The 18227-nt window shown below is 47.8% G+C and overlaps 4 protein-coding genes across 4 annotated transcripts; 1 reads left to right on the plus strand and 3 right to left on the minus strand.

The window, feature by feature from the left end:
• Positions 1-50: 50 nt before the first annotated feature.
• GGS25DRAFT_473335 (uncharacterized protein) lies at positions 51-5830 on the minus strand. The gene is made up of 5 exons (XM_049259523.1): positions 5417-5830; positions 4973-5267; positions 4417-4849; positions 762-4350; positions 51-706 (listed from the first exon to the last, which is right to left on the minus strand). Exons 2-5 carry the CDS (start codon positions 5083-5085, stop codon positions 390-392), a joined length of 4452 nt encoding a protein of 1483 aa, XP_049122155.1. The 5' UTR covers positions 5086-5267; positions 5417-5830; the 3' UTR covers positions 51-389.
• Positions 5831-6193: 363 nt separating this feature from the next.
• On the minus strand, positions 6194-9742 carry GGS25DRAFT_527897 (acetyl-CoA synthetase-like protein; the record flags this gene model as incomplete). The annotated part of the gene is made up of 5 exons (XM_049265132.1): positions 6194-8531; positions 8585-8660; positions 8714-8950; positions 9001-9397; positions 9458-9742. The coding sequence occupies 5 exons, from the start codon at positions 9740-9742 to the stop codon at positions 6368-6370; spliced, it is 3159 nt and encodes a 1052-aa protein (XP_049122156.1). The 3' UTR covers positions 6194-6367.
• A 2096-nt stretch (positions 9743-11838) lies between these two features.
• Positions 11839-13284, minus strand: GGS25DRAFT_473342 (uncharacterized protein). Its single transcript, XM_049259524.1, has 4 exons — positions 12965-13284; positions 12803-12852; positions 12121-12560; positions 11839-12045 (listed from the first exon to the last, which is right to left on the minus strand). Coding segments are annotated over exons 1-4 (525 nt in total). The 5' UTR covers positions 12966-13284; the 3' UTR covers positions 11839-12011.
• Positions 13285-14513: 1229 nt separating this feature from the next.
• Positions 14514-17918, plus strand: GGS25DRAFT_473350 (glycoside hydrolase family 3 protein). Its single transcript, XM_049259525.1, has 4 exons — positions 14514-15115; positions 15166-15630; positions 15726-16798; positions 16854-17918. Exons 1-4 carry the CDS (start codon positions 14901-14903, stop codon positions 17258-17260), a joined length of 2160 nt encoding a protein of 719 aa, XP_049122158.1. The 5' UTR covers positions 14514-14900; the 3' UTR covers positions 17261-17918.
• The last annotated feature ends 309 nt before the right edge of the window (positions 17919-18227 follow it).

Consider the following 18227-nt stretch of genomic DNA (forward strand, 5'->3'; position numbering starts at 1 on the left):
GCTAATTGATAAACCCTTATTTAGGCATAGACGATAATAATAAACAGTATATGCAGAATAGTAGTGATACCTAGTATAGTAAACAACTACTGTAGGTTAGCACGCGAGCTTCGACTTCATTCTCAAAGAGCATTGAGCAGCAGTAAATCGTCTTCTTTTTGGTATTCCCAGTATTCCCACATTCCTACATCAGCATGTGCTGGGACTCGTGAATACCTACACATTTTAGGCTATCTACCTACTACATATACATAGCAGGTACTTAGGACTACGTATGTAGGTATTCCTTATTCCTCAATTCATTTTTCATGTTTCTCATCGCGAGTGGCATTTCCCTTCTCTCATATTTTTCCTCGTTAGTACGTATCCATCATCAGGTCTTTTGTCCCTCATTTCTTTCCCTTCTTACGTCCTGGAACCACCTTGAAGCCAACACCTTGCATCGAATTGGCTTCATTATTTGGCTCCTTATAGCTGCTCTTTTTAGCCACCTCATTCCAGCCACCTGCCGTGCTTGACTGTATGTCTGCTGATGGACTCTTTGTCGGCTGCTTCTCCACCACTCCTCTGTCAGCCAACTTCTTGCGGCGAATAAACTCCTCCGCAAAGTGTCGCCCGTCCATAGTTTTAGAGTTGGCGTAGATAGCGTCCGAAATGATCTCTCCAACCAATGGGAACCCTATGAGCGTGTTGGCAAAAGCGTCGACTGCTCATCTCGTTAGCAATGTGTTCATACGCCATCATTAGGCTTTTAAACTTACTGTCCGTAACACCCGTGATTCCTTTCGTCAATTGCCCATGAAGCCACTTGGTAAATTCTTCCATAGCTTCTGTGTGTGTAGGTCCGGTTGCCGAGGCTGTAGGTTTGACAGCAGGTCGAGGCGAGGCAGTAGCGATAATAGTAGCAGCGGTGGTGGTAGCGGCTGTAGTAAAAGTAGTAGCAGCAGTAGGCGTAGCAGTAGGAGTAGTCGTAGATGTAATAGACATTGGTTTCATATTGGCAGAGCTCGTAGGTCGTACCTGGGAAGAAGGCCCAGTCGGCGCCTTGACTTTGCCGCCAGCTCCAACCGTAGCCCAGCCTGTTGACGTACTACCACTGGGAGTGGGAGAAGGCACAGCCGTGGTATTGGGCTTGCTGGCAAGATCTGCGTATCGTTTCCCAGCGTTCGATGCCACTCCAGCCTGTATGGCAATTTCCTTAGCCTTTTGCTTACGCACCTCCTCCTCACGCTGTATTTCGGCCAGTGTCTTCTTTCTATCCGAAACCTGTGTTTGAGTCGTCGGTCCTGATGCTGGTACCTTTCCAGGGGCTGGCTTGGCCCATGGGCTGCTGGTCGTCGCAGGGGTAACAGGAGACGAAGTTCCCCACGTACTGGTAGTAGGTAAGCCTGGAATCGTGGTAACAGTTTTTTCCCGTTCTCGAGCTGCTTCCTGCTCAAGAACAGCACGTCGAGCAGCGGCAGCGGCCTCCTCTGCTTTAGCTGCCTTGAGAGCCTCAGCCTGTTGAATCTCTTTGAGGCTGGGCCCTTTGTGATGAGACTCCACGCCACCATCCTTAGCCCACGGTGCGAGCGGTGGAGGCTGGGCAGTAGCAGAAGAAGGCGTAATTTCTGGTGTACCAGATCTAGAACTCGTCGCGTATTGCTCTGGGAGATTGGACTTGACACGCTGAGGAGCAGGAGCAGGTAAGGGAGTTCCCGAAGGCGGAGGTGGAAAAGGCATTGGAAGTCCACTGATCTTTGCCGTGGCGGTAGCTGCTTGGGCCTGCTGATACTGTTTGTGGAACGAGGCTGGCTGGTCTCCCTCGGCCTGGCGACGTGCCGTTACCGCAGTAGGGGATTCTTCAGGAACACGTTCGGCTTCGGTGGTCTGCAAAAGTGGGCTTGTCTTTCTTGACACCTGCGCTTGTCCACCAGCTATTTCGTTAAGAGGCGAGGATTGCCTCTCCATCATTTCGGCCTCATGCTGTGCTCGGAGCTTTTCAAATTCTTGCAACCGTCCTCGGAAGCCCTCTGCATCTTCAGCAAGTTCACTGGTGCCGGGTAGCTGACTGCGCACGCCCGACTCTGAAGTCTGTCCACCAATAGGATGCGGTGGGAGGTTGCCGCTCATAATGTTCGTGTTGTGCAAGCCAGCTAATATCTGGCGTTCTGGTCCCGACAGGTGAGCCAGCTCTTCCTCCCTAAACATCTCTAGCTTTTGTCCTCCAGCTTGATGTGTTGTGGACGGGTCGAAAAACGTGCTCGTGGATCCAATAGCCCCGATGTTAGATTGCGGAGGCATTGTGATGGGGGACGTAATGCTACCGAAGCTCGGTTGACTCTGCAGACTATGGGCGCTAGAATGGTGATGCAATCCCGGAACACCAGGCATAGGAACCCTGCCCATCGACTGTTGGGTATAGAATTCCCTGTGCCGAGCCAGTAGATACTGCTCCTCTTGCTTGCGCCTTTCGAGGTTGTTCTGTTCCTCCGCAGTCAAGGTCCTACCAAAACTAGGGAAGGCATTCACTAGAGGTGGTTGGATCACGCCTCCGGAATTAGAGAACGGGCCGGTCTGCGCCGGGGGGCCATGAGGTATGCCGATTTGAGGAACAAGGAAAGGCTCGCGAGAGTTGCCAATCCGTCTTATCAATTGGCCCAACGGCTCGAATTCAGAGTCTTCCAGCTTCTTCACGCGCAAGTCGGGCGTGAAAAAGTTAGCTTTGTACCAGTCGTTCATCTCTAACCCTGTGAATGGGCCCTGCTGATGACCTTGCGGATCGAGATACACCCATCTCATTCGATCGGGCATTACCATAGTTCGAGACTGAACCGATGGGGGATCCGATGTTTGCGTGGCCGGGTACGATGGTGCGCCACTCGTAGGCGTGAACCCCTGACCGTGGGGGGCGCTGGGGACGCCGCCATGCAGAGCTTCAGAACTCACTGGGGTTCGACTGGATTCAGTAGGAGCAAACATGTCGGCGAAGATACCTCTACCGGTGCGCATAGGGCTGTCCGTTTCACGATTATGTTCACCAGGAGCAGTACGTCCAATAGCACCCAGAGGATTTGGCTGACGAAGATCAGGAATCGAGTCACTCAAACTTTCATTGTCCTGGGATTGCATTTGTGCTTGCATAGCCGGAGGAAACAAGGAGCCAAGCTTACTTGCTCGACCGAATGATCCGGAGCCACCGAACCCAGCTGTACTGACAGGGCCGAATACACCACCGAGATTGTTCAGGTTGGGGGATTGGAGATCACCAACGGTAAATAGCGAACCCCCGAAACCGCCAAATGGTGCACGCTCACGATCTGGGGTGCTCGAAGATGGCCAGCCAGTCAGGTTGCTTAGCGACGGATACGCTTTTGCACCCACGCTAGAGGTTTGGCTTCGATCACTGCCGTCAAAAGCTTGAACGAAGGGTCGTGGCACACCCCCACCATAGCCATGTAGTCTCTCTCCCATTTCCTCCTGCTCAACACGGTCGCCGGGAGGACTTCGAAAGGGGTTTGTTTCTGATGGACTCAGAGGTGTCGGGTCGTGTTCCGCATGACCTCCAAGATTGAGACTAGACATCCCAAAATCGCCGGTAGAACCTTTCATTGGAGTGTCATACGACGAAGTGTGCAGAGGCGGATGAGACATTGGAGGGGGGCTGGTATCTTGAGCACCTCCCAATACAGCACTACCTGAGACATTATCATCACCAAAGGGGTCTGTGTCAGTACGCTGTCGAGGACGCCAAACACGACCAGGGTCCGGAGTAGTGACCTCAGCCGATTTCATCGCAATGCTGTCAGAACTCTCCTTTGGGATCAGATGCGCTAGTCGGCTTTCGCCACGAGGATTCCCAGGCCGCTTGTCTCCAAGCGTAGAACCCGGAAGAGCAAAATTTCCGAAGCTACCTATACCTGGTAAAGTGGTCGCGGTTGAGGTATGCCATGGAGAAGTTCCACCAAAACCTGCTCCGCTCGGGGTTGTGTTGTTACGCACCAAACCACCAAAGGTGAGATGTTGTTTGCTAGCATCGCGCATACTTGTATCCTCTTCGGGCTCCTCAAAAGTCGAGTCTTTAAGGTCCGTGTTCTTTCGGCCAAACCACAATGACGTCTCCTCTCGGGTCGTTCGTGTTGCAGAAGTGGGAGAAGTTAAACCCCCACCGCCGGAATAAGGGTTCGTATCGGTCGTTTCGCGTCGCCGAGTACCGGGCCTCGACGCAGCCGAGGGAGAAACCAACCCAAAATTACTAGAGCTTCCGTGTGAGAGCGAAGTCTTGCGACCGTTTAAGCCCCCTCCTGCATGATTTCCATCCTTATTCTGAGCTGGCGGCTTTATAGCAGAATTGACGTCGGATGCGAACAACTGGTTTTACGGTCAGCCCATATGCTAAATTGTCTCTTGATATTGAGGACTAGAGACTCCACCCACCTCTTTTTCCTCTGAATTCATATCTTGTAGACCAACAGCCTTGGTAGCTCCCGGAACATCCCAACAGATGTCAGGTTCTTGAGGAGCGACAAGAGACTCGCCCGTCTTCCCCCAACCTCTGGGTGTGGTGCCGTTGACGTGTCCCGGATTCCATCCATCCACAAACAAGGCGGAAACGTCGGATCGTTGATATGTGGCGTCTTGGGTATTGCTGTAAATGGACAAGAGCTGGTCTCGAGAATATCTCAAACTACCAGAAGTGTCGACGTTGGTGGAGCCAACAGGCATTGCGGATATAACAGCAGGGTCAGTAGAGGCCGAATGAATAGACTCGGACGAGGCCTGCATCTGGTTTAGAGATTGGCTTGAAGGAGTAGCCGATGTCCGTCGGAAAGTCAGCGTGCCACCATTGGTTGATCGTCCTTGTCGAGGCCTGTAATAGGGGGGAAAGGAAAACAACGAGTGTCAGCTTGGCAATGAACGCATTAGGGGGGGTTTGTGGGGGTAAGAAGGGTAGGGCGAATATTATGACATTAAAAGACGAAAATCAATTTACCATTCCCCGCTAGGATTTCCTCTACCGTCATTTCTTACACCAGATCTCGTATCACGACTCGAATTTTGGCCAGCTGCAGCTGAAGCGAAACTTGAGGGGAGGTTTGAAGGCATGGCAACTAATATAGGAGGCTGTAGCCCTACGACAATGAGAGATACGGCCTATGAGCAACAATTGTTGTGCAAAATTAAGATGGGCGTCTGGGGCGTCTGGAGCTTCGTGGGAAAATCGAGACACTGAGCGGACAAAGTGTGGGTAGGAGGAGATATATCGAGGTTTGACAGGTTTTCGTGTCCTAGGTTGGGGGTCAGTTATAGCCACGCGCAAGGAAAAGCAAAGCGAGATGCAGGTTATAGGCAGATGGCTATAATAGCAAGGGTAAAAGTGATGATGAGACTTTCGAGGGGGGAAAACGAGACGGAGAGAAAAGTTTAGAATGCATACGGGATTGAGTGATGTGAGAGTGAAAGGCGAATTGAGAGCGAATTGTAAAATTGGTCAAGACCGTCAGTCGATGTTTTATTCGTTAAATGAATTATCGATGCTGCATGGAATATTTCGAATATTCCTTGCGTTGTCGCGGAAATAACAATGACCTTTTCGGTTTGTTAAGTTGTTTGGGTTGAAATGCGTTTAGTGTTTGGTTGTTGTTCTGCAGGATGGGTGGTGAAGTCGAGTTCGGCTTAGAATCTTCTTCTTCTCTTCTTTCCTTTTTTTTCTTGGTGACGACTGTTAATAAAGTTCCTATATTTTTTTTAATCTTTGCGTTGTCGAAATTTCAAGGTGGATGGGAAAATAAACGTTCTAACTGGGTAGAGACCCCACGAGCCACAAACGTTTAAACCCCAGTTGCCCAAGGTACAGTACAAACCTTAGGAATTCAATCATTTTCAATGATAATTCCCATGCAGCCCATGTAGCTGCCTGCCCCAGCCACAGCAAAGCGGGACCTTACATAAGTACACTAGCCTAGTATGTACTAGATTGGTATACCTAGTTATAGTTACCACCTACTTATTACCTAATGTCGTAAAACGCTTCAAGTTGAATCTAGCGAAGCCCTACATACTAGTTACTAGGTACCATTGTGAGGAATTACGTTTCTACTGAAGGAGGGTATGCTTATAACAGAGGTCTTACAGAGACCCTACTACTAGTACCTAGTACTATTCGCATCCATTGCGCCCATCGCACAAAAACAGTTCACACCTCTCCATGTACATACATACTAAGCATATAACCTATGTATGTAAGTTTTAAATTTATTCGTATGTATCTATCAAAAGAGAGAAAAGCCCACAATAAATACATGTTATACCTTAGGCAAATACCTAGTACCTACTACCTAGACACCTGATATATCGCATACTACCAGAATGAGCTTCCTAAATCTCCTTAAAACCCCCATTGCTTACACCAATGCTTCATCACCTCAGGCGTCACAACATTGGTAGCCTTCATAGTTGCACTATGCTCTGTCGTGCGCTTGGTATCAAATACCACGGGCTCTTTACCCGCGTCCGCCATGCCTCGATACGAATCCAACAATTTGATGCCTGGGTTTTTATCTAGGGCCTGGGCATCGCTGCCCTGGCTTTGTTCCAGTCGCTGAACCCAGTCCCCGAAACTAATCAACTCTGGAATCCGTTCTTTCCCATAGAACTCTTGAACCGCAGGGGCAAGTTCCTCCCAAGTCGTAGCAGACGGATTGACGCCGTGGTAGTACCCATTGATGTCGTCAGCAATGACTTTTTGAGAGACGCCAGCAACCTCAAGGACCAAGTTCGCAATCCGTTCAGCTGGTGTCCAGTCGACGCGGTTCATGATACCAAGATGGCTGGGAAGTGCTTTCATATGCAAGCTGCTTGCAATGATAGATGGGAGCCACTCATGTTTGTTCCAACAGCCAGCATCCGACTCGGGTCCAGCAATCTGTCCAACCCGGATTATCGCTGCCGGAAACCCGCCTGCTTTGGCCGCATCGTCGAGAATAAGACTTCCGACCATCTTACTGCGTCCATAGCCCCCTCCGGCCAATCTGAGGTCTTCCAGTCTTGCCTCCGGCACCTGCCCATTTTTGTTATCCCAATGGTCTGCTGTCCCTATCGAGGAGATGAATACGACAGCTACGCGTTTGGACGAGCTAGTAGCAAAATCTGCAATGTTCCTGATGCTTCGGATATGGGGCTCGAATGATTCGACCGGGATGTTGAAGTTGACAGTCCACGCATTGTGGATCAGACGGTCCGCCTCACTCAGCAACCTTTCATACACATCGCTAGCTAGGCCGAAGTCCGATCGTGACATGTCTGCGTGCAGAAATTCGGCCTTGGACACATAATCAGGGCTGAGACCACGGTCTTCAACAGCTTTCGCCTGCTGTTTTGCACCACCGTCCTGTGCCCTATTCAAGCAGATGACTTTCTTGACCATGGGGCTTTTAGTCATGATATCCAGTATGTAGGAACCTAACATGCCAGTGCTCCCGGTAAGAATAACTGTCTGATCCTTGTCCTCTGGATCCGGTCTTCTTTCCCCTTTTGTAGGAAGATCACTGGTGTACTTCTCCCAGAGAGCCTGCATAGCTTGTAGCTCATGCTCCTCATTCCTCCCTAGTTTAGATTCATCTCCTTCTTGCAAAACAGAGTAGATGTACTGCCCAAGCTTTCGTGGCGTTGGATGCCCGTAGATGGCCCGAGTGGCTAGGGTTGACGGGTCGATGTGAACTCCAGATTCCTCTAGTGCAGAGCGAAGGAGACGAGAGGCATTGATGACCTGCAGGGAGTCAATTCCGGCAGAAAAGAAGTCAGTGTCTTGGTCAAGGTTCCCCTTGAAATTTAGTCTCGTTTGGAATATCTCCTTGATTGATTCTACCAAAGAGTCCTCGGAGCTGATATCAATGTGGGGAGCAACTGCTTCAAACCGCTTTTCAACTCCTTCATATGTCTTGTCGATCTCGTCCGCATAAAGTTTCAAGGTTCCCGCTCTCTGGACAGTTCCCTTGCCGGCACGAAGGAAAGGCTTGCTAGGATTAGCCAATGCCATAAACTCACGTCCTATATGTCCATGAGCTACTGTCTCTTTGTTTGCTCGGTCGACATACGGCCAGATTCTATCAAGCAGCTTTTCAGCTTCTTCATCGTTTGCGGGACTTTTGGTGGGCTCTATCAAAAGTCCAGGTTGAAAGCGGCCAGTTCCAACCACCAGGACACCCTTAACTTCGGGGTGTCCCACCACGATCTCTTCAATCGTGACCGGGTTCAGCTTTTCTCCGTTAGAGAACACGATGATGTTGTCCGACCGCCCGTAATAGATCCAGTGGTCTGGGATGGTTGGGTGGGGCTTGTACATGTCCTTAGTATCGTACTCATCGATATCAGGGAAGGTGTAAAAGAAGCCCTGAACGCCAGGCTTCTTGTCCTTTCGTACGATAACTAGGTTATAAGCATCTTCAGTATCCTCGACTTTACGCCAGTCTGCCCCAAACGCATCAGAGTCAAAGATGAACCATTGCCAGAGATCGCGGTTTGGCTGGAAATATATGGGATAGGGAGTGAATCTATTGGCATGTTAGCTAGGTATGTAAAGCCTTAATCAAGAGTAGCGACTCACTCCGTAGCACCAATCACATTTGACAGTCTTATGCCATTCTTGACCAATCTATCACCTGCCTCTTTGTTCAAGTTCCCTATAAAAGGTTAGTCAACACCACAAAAGCCTCGAATTTGTTACATCACTAACCTCCACCAAACGACACGAGATTAAGCTTCGCTAATGCTTGGATGTATTCCTGGCTTTCACTCATCTCTTCCAACATGGCCGGCGGAAGCACAGTTCCAGCAACGTCTGCGTTCGCAAGACACTCCACGACTAGATCTGCAGATAAGGGGCGGTCACCGATTCCGAAGGCGATTGGAGTTTCCCAGTATATTGTGGAAAAGAGGAAGATGTATAATCCGGCCGCGTGGAAAAGGGGCACTTAAAGCATATTAGCAGAGCTCGTTAGTATATAGAGATAATCGACTTACTCGGTAGAAAGTGCCTCTTCCCAGCATTCGCGAAGCCTTGCATCCAGGGTATATAGTCGCGGAAGGGTGGTAGGCTGCGATAAGCATCGCTGATGCATATCATTCCATTCGTAACAACAACGGGCTTAGGGAGTCCAGTGCTTCCACTCGTATGCATTACGCACACTGGGTCCCACTCGACTTGCTCGAAACTCTTGGTGTAGGGGAACGGCTCCACGTCTTCTTCACGAAACCATGCGTTGACTTCGCCGACTTCGATGGCCGTCATCTCTCGCTCCTGCGCCCATGATTGGACTAATTCCCGTTGTGGTTCAGCATGAGCAATAATTCGGCAATCTGTCTTGTCGAATAAATTTAGCTGGCCTTCCTGAGTGTTCCGGGGAGATATGAATAGAGCCTAAAATATGCCAAGTTAACATAATGGGATTCATATAGCCAAGTTCGAGAAAAAGTGTACCTTGTAACCAGCTTTGATGCACCCGACTAGGAACACCACGTAGCGATGGTCGTTGGGGCCAAGATAAGCTATGGTGGGATATGAGCCCGGGGTTGGGGCGCCGCAAGTCTTGATGATCCAGTGTGCGGCGCAGTTGATAGCATTCGCATACTCCTTGAATGTTACAACTTTCCAGCCATCTCCCGGATTGGAAGAGCGAGGTGAGGAATAGGCCTCCCTTTTAGGATCCTTCTCAGCAATCTCATCGATCACAGTAGGAATAAGTCGACGTCCATAGTCCGGCATACTTGTCTGTTATCGTGATATTTCAGTTATTGCTATTCTTGTCCGTAAAAGCTACTCATTGACTTCTTGTCTGGGACTTCAAGGAAAGAAACCTACCTCGTAAGTATAGTAAGGCTGCGATGTTGACTTGCTGTACGTTAAGTATTATGCGGTCAGGTAGTCAAGTAATAAGCAATTTGGAAGCTGATATGTTGCTGATGCCACCCCCCCAAAACATAGCGACAACCCTACGTTATTATAATCAGATGAATACCTACATTTCGCGTCTTCGGCTTATAACCTATCGCTTCTTCGGATAGGTCTGGTATCGCCGATAGGGGTTACCAGGTAGGCTCTATTGTCTATGTAGGTTTAATGGTTTCCCACTAGATGGAAATGCAACAATCAGCGCCCGAAACTGCCGCACCCCCTACTGCGGGATTCAACCAGGGTGATCCAGCCTGGACAGAAGAGTAATGTGGTATTGCAATGGCAAGTAACTGAGTAAGCGCCGAATTCCGGAGTACCCAGGACATATCAAGATGAAGATGAGCCGCTCACATGGCAAAGCTGAAGTTGTATGATAGGCCAATGACCGAAACTTTGAGCTGAAAAGGTCACTCAATAGTTCCCCATCAGGTTACACATATCCAGAGGGTTCTACGAATTAGCGAATTAGGAGTCTGCTGGAAGCTAGGACTGGACGTGAAGGTGCATGAGGCTCGATGTATTTTAGGGATTATTCCCGGCGATACTTACCCAAGAGTCATCTCTTAGCGGTAAATCAGAGGGCCATGATTAGCCAGAAAGCCAGCGATTCGTACTTCGTATAAGTGACACAATGGTTTTCCAAAGCAACCAAAGCGACTCATGGTGTATAAGTCAGTCCCCCAATGGGACCCCACAGCAGTGTGGAATAAATGCATTATTCCCGAAGCTGGAATGTATATGAACTAGGGACCGGTAACATAGGTAGGTACACAACGTGATTACACCACAGCTGCGATGATGAGATCGCCCACACCCCAATATTCAAACAATAGCTTTACATGACCGGGAAATTCAAATTCATGGTCATCGATGCTACGTTGAAAGTTGATAGGTAGTAGCCCCATTCCCCCCCTTTTTTTCATCCAAACTCCCGAGGCTCGGCACGCTGGCCCCATTTAATACCACGAGGGCGTGACATCACCAAATAAAGCCGATGCAATTCCCGGCTTTGGTAGTTAGACGGAACCTCGACGGGGCAATGTGGGTTGCATAATTTGACTTCATTCGGGCTTCGGAGTGGCGCATCGCCAAAGCCGTAGACAAAGCCGTTGAGAAAGCGGTGGGCTTTTGAGTGGGTACATTCATAAGAGAAGTCATTAGATAATATCGGCTTCATCCATCTACATATCACGGAGTAGCCGGAACGATCTTTTCTTGCCATAAGGTGACATAAATTATGGGTATAGGTATAGGAAATAATTATAACCACTTCTAACCTAACGGTACCTCAGTAATCACTCTTCTTTGCTCAAATATGTTTGTTTTAGGCATCCAGAAGAAAAGGGTTGATGTAAATTTACTACTGTGCTGCCCTTCAAACCAGGCACTAAAAGATTTATGTAGGGACAATTACAAAACTACACATATGTAACATTGACACAGTCGAAACCCTGTAGTTAATCGTATAATTCCTTGGCAAAGTCCTCGATCTGACATATGTCAAAGCAATGCAAAGATCTTCAACTAGGTATATTTATGGATCCTAGGGCGAAGATAACTAGATAATAATGTTAGAAAACATTAAAATCTAGCATGATACTTGTGACCTCCCGGGGGAACATACGAGGACTACTTATGGCTGATACCTCAAAGCTGTATAAAATCACTGCTGAGAATATTAGGGGTGAATTGTTGGCCGATGTCTCGCCTGCTTACTGACACGTATATTTCCGTAGGCACGTAGTCCTTAGCTGTAGGCTCACTGTTTTAGGTTACAAGGTGTTTCTTATGTTTTAGTTTGATGTCGAAACAATAATGCTGGGTTGGTAACTGTAGCATGCTTATGATGGAATCTTGCCATTGCAAGTGGATAATAACACATCTGATAATGAGTAGGACTTTAGAAATGGTGGTTTATCAACTCTTCTTATTCACGCAAGGGTAAGAACATTAGATACACCTCGAACCATAGAAAATCATGAGTAGAGACCCCCCCCCTGTGCCAATGGCTAACATTCCGCAAACTCATAACGCGTGAAATGTATTAGACAAAACAAACGAGACAACTCCATAAACTTGTTCAAGACTGCTTCTTCTTGCCCTTGTAGAGGTATCTATTAATAGTTAGCGGTTGTGGTTCGGACTTATCGGACCTGGGCCCTTTGGCCATTATAGGAAATGATGCTCACCGTCCAAATACTGCTTCTATGACACTAACGCCAGCGATGATACCAGCGCCAATACCAACGCTCTTCCAGCCAAGACGACCACGTTCATAAAGACCCCACGCCTTATAGCCTAGGTATGTGCTCAGTCCGATGACGGCAGTCAAGTTACCAACGACTAGCGCGGTGCTGGCCCCATCGCTCAAATTGCTGAACCACTGAGTGAGGAAGCTGTCGGCCTTTCGCGCTCGTCCAGAACCCTCCTTTCGCGCGAGGTAGGCCTCCGCGCGAGCACGCTCAGCTGCATCCTCTCTGTCGTGGCGGTCGGCCTGGGTATCTGTTTGAACATCTTGCTCCATGAAGTCGGAGGGCACAGTGCGAACGGAAGGGGTATCAACGTCGACTAGGGATGAGGTGCTTGCAGACTCGGAGGATACGATCTCTGGAGGTTGGGGTGCTGCGGCCTGCAGGAAATATGATCAGCTACTTGGTATCTTATAAAACATCCTGTGGCAAAGAGTGGCCCAAGTATGTACAAGCCCAAGTACATGCCCAAGCATAATCGACAATCATATGATCCGATCGTACGGGCATGATAGGTGCAAGCTATCTTGTACAAGTGGGTTATGATGGATAACGGTGGGCTGGGGTGGGTTGTGGTGGGAAGAAAGGACATAAGGTTAGTGGATGAGTAACAATTACTGACCTCTTCGGGCGTTTGCTTTGGGCCAGACGCAGCAGCAGCAGCGTATGACACTATTCGAGGATTGACATTAGCAAAATATTTTTCCCCCTTTGATCACATGTTGGCCTTGGCCCTGTCCTCGTCCCCGCAATCTACAACAGAATAGACATGAAGTAGACGTACTCTTGTATGAATGTTGAAGAGAAGTGTACTAGATAAGTACGTATGAATAATTTGGTCTGAGGATGTTGATGGTTATGTAAGTTTGTTAATTTCTTATGATCGAGTATGATTCAATCAGGTGGTGATGGTTCGAATTGATCCTGGAAAAAATCAAATAAAAAGACATGCAATAAAAAAGAGAAAAAGCGGCTAGATGTTGTGCATCTTCCAAGGTTGTACCATGGTATAAACGAATGATGGTTGACGTTGACTGGAGCTATCAAATGACGTATTCGCGGCTCCATTTATTCTACTACCTAGGGTAGGTATTCATCTATTCATCCTCCTTTGGGTAGTTAGATGCATAGGTACCCGGTATGCACTTACATCAGTAGATCTAGCCAAGTATTTAACTAAATTCTAGTGTACGAAGTACAATACAATACATACCCTAGATACCTAGCTATAACTAACTACCAATAAAAACAAGCAAAAATCACAAAAATGTTCTTTAGGGTTCCAAAGTTGATATTAAGATATCCATTCCTATTTTCAATGGTCAAATGAAATTTTAATGAATTGTACTACCATTATCACGATTCACTAGAATCACAAGAATCACTACACGACATCATGTAGCAGACATCTTACATGTCACATGACCCAACAAAAAGGCACGAACTTGCTGCAGTCGCACCGCATTCTAGGAAAACATCGTGATACTAAATATTGCCCACCTCATCATTTTCCCCATGTCTTTTGTTCAAAGGCTCTGGAGTCTTTTAATTCGAGCTGACATCCGGCGCATTACACAGAATAGCCACCCCTACCACGCATTTTGCGAATAATGTAATGCTATCATGGTGGCACCAAAGCAATTGAGGGTGTTACATGCCAACCAAAGATGAGGACATAATATACTTGCAGGCAAGTGTATAGGTACTGAATCGATTTGAGGTTTCTACACATTTGGAACACCCATCCTCCCTCAATCACCATATCATCTCAGCGCAATCAATTCGTGCCGAGGCTCATTCGAAGCACTTCAGTTTGGTTACATCATGTTGGCTTTGAATACCTAGGTACCTATTGTTCGGTATCGAATCGGCCTACTAGATGTGATATTGGACGTTAAAATGCGGACTTATATGTGTTAGCTTAGGGTGGCCACGTGACTTTCTCTTTCCAAGCTACTTTGGTCAACGTTTCCTAGCCCACCGGGCGTAGAGAGCAATCGAATGAAGTGATGCGGTTTGGTAGAACTAACCCATGAGGCCGTAGGGCTGTGCTTGGATAAACTATTATATATCCACGTGCAACTGTAAGGACACATGGCCGAGAGAGACATAAAAATGTGCAAAGCTTCACAACTAATTTTTGCTAGCCAGTATCGCACCTTCCATTGCTCTTACCATTTACCAATATGTACTACCTAGTACCCAGGGTATGTATGTAACTTTTAATTTATACTTTTTGTTCGGGAAGTGTTCCAGGCTTATTCAATTTAAGCCTTAAAACACTTACACAGCGCTAATATGGCTATATGGCTAATGCTGTTCGGAAACTTAAGCCGTCCCTTTTCGTTTTGTCAACCATATCAGCCGCATTGTGGGAGAAGATCATCAATCTACTAAGGATTTGGATCCGAAGAGCATCATTAGCCAAGATGGGACAAGAGTATCAAATCTATTTTATGTGTTGAACGCGGCGGGACTGTCGGTTGCCCTTCCGTGAATTTCCAGATCGGGCGAATCTATCCCTCCCCCATCCCTCCCCCATCCCTCCCCAGACACCTTAACAAGAAAAAACAGTGCTTAGCTTCAATGTTAGTCGAACAAGTGAATGCTACTTGCCATATAGGTAAGGCCATTATAAGATGAAAGTTAAATCTCTTTAATTATCTCAAGCGTTTCAGCACTCTTCTAGCTTGATTCATCGGGGGCTCGAATTACGGACGATGCTGTCTCCAATACTCGCCCTGCTGTTCACGACAGCAACTGCGGCTGTGACGATCGACTGGGATGCTGCTTACGAAAAAGCTAATGCGTCGTTATCGAAACTTTCACAGAATGATAAAATCAACATAGTTACCGGAGTAGGTTGGAACAAGGGTCCTTGTGTTGGAAATACGGCAGCTGCTAGTTCGATCAGCTATCCCCAATTGTGCCTCCAGTGAGTCAGTTAGTTTAAGATGGGACGAAATGAGAAATAACAAGCTACAGAGATGGGCCACTTGGGATCCGCTTCGGTGGCAGCGTCAATGCTTTTGTTCCGGGCATCCAGGCCGCTTCCACCTGGGATCGAGCCCTGATCAGGGAACGTGGGCAGTTCATGGCCGAAGAAGCAAAGGGATGCGGAATTCACGTCCTACTCGGGCCTGTCGCTGGTCCTCTCGGTAAGATTCCTACAGGCGGAAGAAACTGGGAGGGTTTTGGCGCCGATCCCTATCTTCAAGGAATTGCGATGGCAGAAACGATTGAAGGCATGCAAAGCGTTGGTGTTCAAGCCGACGCGAAGCATTACGTCCTGAACGAACAGGAGCTAAATCGTGAGACCATGAGCTCAAATATCGATGACCGAACACTGCACGAACTATATCTTTGGCCTTTTGCCGACGCCGTACATGCCAACGTAGCATCTGTCATGTGTTCATATAACAAGATCAACGGCACCTGGGCCTGCGAAAGGTAAGTACAATTCCTAGTCATTGTCACGACCAATGACACTGCTTAGACATAGCTATTTACCCTACCTTTACCGCGACTAACTTGAGATATTACAGCCCCTATGTTTTGGACACTCTCTTAAAACAGGAATTGGGCTTCCGAGGTTACGTGATGACGGATTGGAACGCGCAGCACTCTACTGAACCAGCGGCGAACTCTGGGTTAGATATGACCATGCCCGGCTCTGACTTCAATGGTGGATCTATATATTGGGGCTCTAAGCTGAGCCAGGCTGTGAGTAGCGGAAAAGTTGAGCAATCGCGTCTCGATGATATGGTCCGCAGGGTGCTTGCTGCATGGTATTTAGTCGGCCAAGACAGCAGCTACCCCAGCATCAATCTCAAAGCCAATGTGCAAGGGACCCATAAGACTAATATACGTGCCACAGCAAGAGATGGGATCGTCTTGTTGAAAAATGAGGGGATACTACCCTTGCAAAAGCCTAGCAAGCTGGCGTTGGTCGGCTCCGCTGCCGTTGTTAACCCCCAGGGCATGAACTCCTGTACCGACCAAGGGTGCAATACCGGGGCCCTGGGAATGGGTTGGGGCTCAGGCACTGCCCCTTATTCTTATTTTAGTGCTCCTGCTGATGCCATCAAGACTCGTGCTCAAGCTGACGGCACCCAAATCAGCCTCTCCGCGTCCGACAGCACCAGCTCCGTAGCCTCGGCTGTTAATGGTGCCGATGTCGCCATTGTATTTATCACGTCAGATAGCGGCGAAGGATACATCACAGTAGAGAACCATGCGGGAGACCGCAACAACCTGGACCCTTGGCATAATGGAAATGACCTTGCCAAGGCCGTTGCAGCAGCGAGCGACAACGTTATCGTGGTTGTTCACTCTGTAGGCCCAGTCATCCTCGAGACCATACTTGCCCAACCCAACGTCAAGGCAATAGTGTGGGCTGGGCTTCCATCTCAGGAGAATGGCAATGCTCTCGTTGACATCCTTTACGGCGATACCAGCCCCTCTGGCAAGTTGCCTTATACCATTGCCAAATCAGCCACGGACTACGGTACTAGTGTCTCTAGCGGTAATGATGACTATCGGGAAGGCTTGTATGTTGACTATCGCCATTTTGACCAAGCGGATATCGAACCCCGTTACGAGTTCGGTTATGGCTTATGTAAGTTCAATCTGCCAAGTTCCATATAAGTGTGCACTCACTAAACCCCTGATAGCCTACACCAACTTTACCTACGCGGACATATTCGTTGATGGAAGGCCTACATCCGGCCCAGCAACTGGTGACATCATCCCCGGAGGACGTGCCGATCTATGGGAGAAAGTAGTAACCGTCACTGTCACCATTACAAACACCGGTACTGTTCAAGGAGCTGAGGTGGCTCAACTGTATCTCAGCTATCCAGAGTCAGCGAAGACACCACCGAAGCAGCTTCGCGGATTTGAGAAGTTATCGTTGGAGCCAGGTGCGTCTGACGTCGTAGCCTTTGACGTAAAAAGACGGGATATAAGTATATGGGACACGGCGGCAAAAGAATGGGTGGTTCCTGCGGGTACTTTCAACTTTACTGTTGGCGCAAGCAGCCGTGATATCAGGCAGTCGGGTACGCTCGAAGTTGCGTAGCTGTAATGTAAAGCAAGAATGAGTACCTAGTATTTATATCTCCCTGGAAACCTATCTATGTACCTATCGTATAAATATAGGTAAAAGTGGTATTAATGAGCAATATAACTGGAACTGACCCGTCAATATATATAACTCTTGAGGTTACTAAATATGATATGACCTTAATACTAAACTCCAGTATGCTATACACATATATCGACCTGCTGGGTATATGTGATTCGTGACTCAGCACTCTCAACTTATTGCACTGAATAATCACTAATCATCATGCCTAAAGTGGCATGCACTTCTTAGGTTCATTGCTGGGCACCTGGGCATTCTTAGTTTGTTGTCTCTTGGTTCGGGTCATCTCCAGGGCTGGTTCGAATTTTAGTAGTAGTGGATTAGGGGGAAGACTGAAAAAGGGAAAAGGGGGGGCAAGGCCGAACTCTACCCTAGGTAGAATTCAAAACATATTGTCTATGAGAGTACCACGAGTCTGTGACCTATGTTTTCGTTGCTACCCTTCAACATCTACGCTGTTCATCTCTTCTGTCACTGTCATCCTAAATACCTCAAAAACGCCACCAAATTGTCTCGGACAAAAGTTTGATGAAGCTAGTTTAGGGGCAGGCACTGGTTGTGGTAGTCGACCATTGATAGCTTCAATGTTCTGTAGAATCTGTATACCTATAGACATGTAGTCAATTTTGACACAGTGTGAGGATACCAAGGCCGGAGTATCAGATGCGGCATATGTAAATAGTTTTACCTAGTAGGTATGCACTATATGTGTAGGTACATACCAAGATATGTAGTATGCAGTAGATGGCCTTTGTATTTGGACTATCAAGCTTGGAAGCTTCAATGTTGTACAACATTTACACTAGTAGTAGGTACTAGATACTATGTATCTTTATGAATCATTGAGAGATTCAATGTGGATGATACTTACACTTACATGAAGTATAAGTACCTACCTAAC

Source organism: Hypoxylon fragiforme (genome assembly GCF_022984875.1).
Source record: "Hypoxylon fragiforme strain CBS 206.31 chromosome Unknown GGS25scaffold_1, whole genome shotgun sequence".
NCBI classification, from domain to species: Eukaryota; Fungi; Ascomycota; class Sordariomycetes; order Xylariales; family Hypoxylaceae; genus Hypoxylon; species Hypoxylon fragiforme.

Excerpts from the sequence above, each read along its gene's own strand:
- GGS25DRAFT_473335 (XM_049259523.1), bottom strand. The coding sequence starts at position 5,085 with ATGCCTTCAAACCTCCCCTCAAGTTTCGCTTCAGCTGCAGCTGGCCAA. Across the intron at positions 4,850-4,972 it reads GGAAATCCTAGCGGGGAATG|GCCTCGACAAGGACGATCAA; the intron begins GTAAATTGATTT and ends CCCCTATTACAG. Across the intron at positions 707-761 it reads AATCACGGGTGTTACGGACA|TCGACGCTTTTGCCAACACG; the intron begins GTAAGTTTAAAA and ends CGAGATGAGCAG.
- GGS25DRAFT_473350 (XM_049259525.1), top strand. The coding sequence starts at position 14,901 with ATGCTGTCTCCAATACTCGCCCTGCTGTTCACGACAGCAACTGCGGCT. Across the intron at positions 15,631-15,725 it reads GGCACCTGGGCCTGCGAAAG|CCCCTATGTTTTGGACACTC; the intron begins GTAAGTACAATT and ends GAGATATTACAG. Across the intron at positions 16,799-16,853 it reads CGAGTTCGGTTATGGCTTAT|CCTACACCAACTTTACCTAC; the intron begins GTAAGTTCAATC and ends AACCCCTGATAG.
- GGS25DRAFT_473342 (XM_049259524.1), bottom strand. Across the intron at positions 12,561-12,802 it reads CAAAGCAAACGCCCGAAGAG|GCCGCAGCACCCCAACCTCC; the intron begins GTCAGTAATTGT and ends TATTTCCTGCAG. Across the intron at positions 12,046-12,120 it reads ATAGAAGCAGTATTTGGACG|ATACCTCTACAAGGGCAAGA; the intron begins GTGAGCATCATT and ends AACTATTAATAG.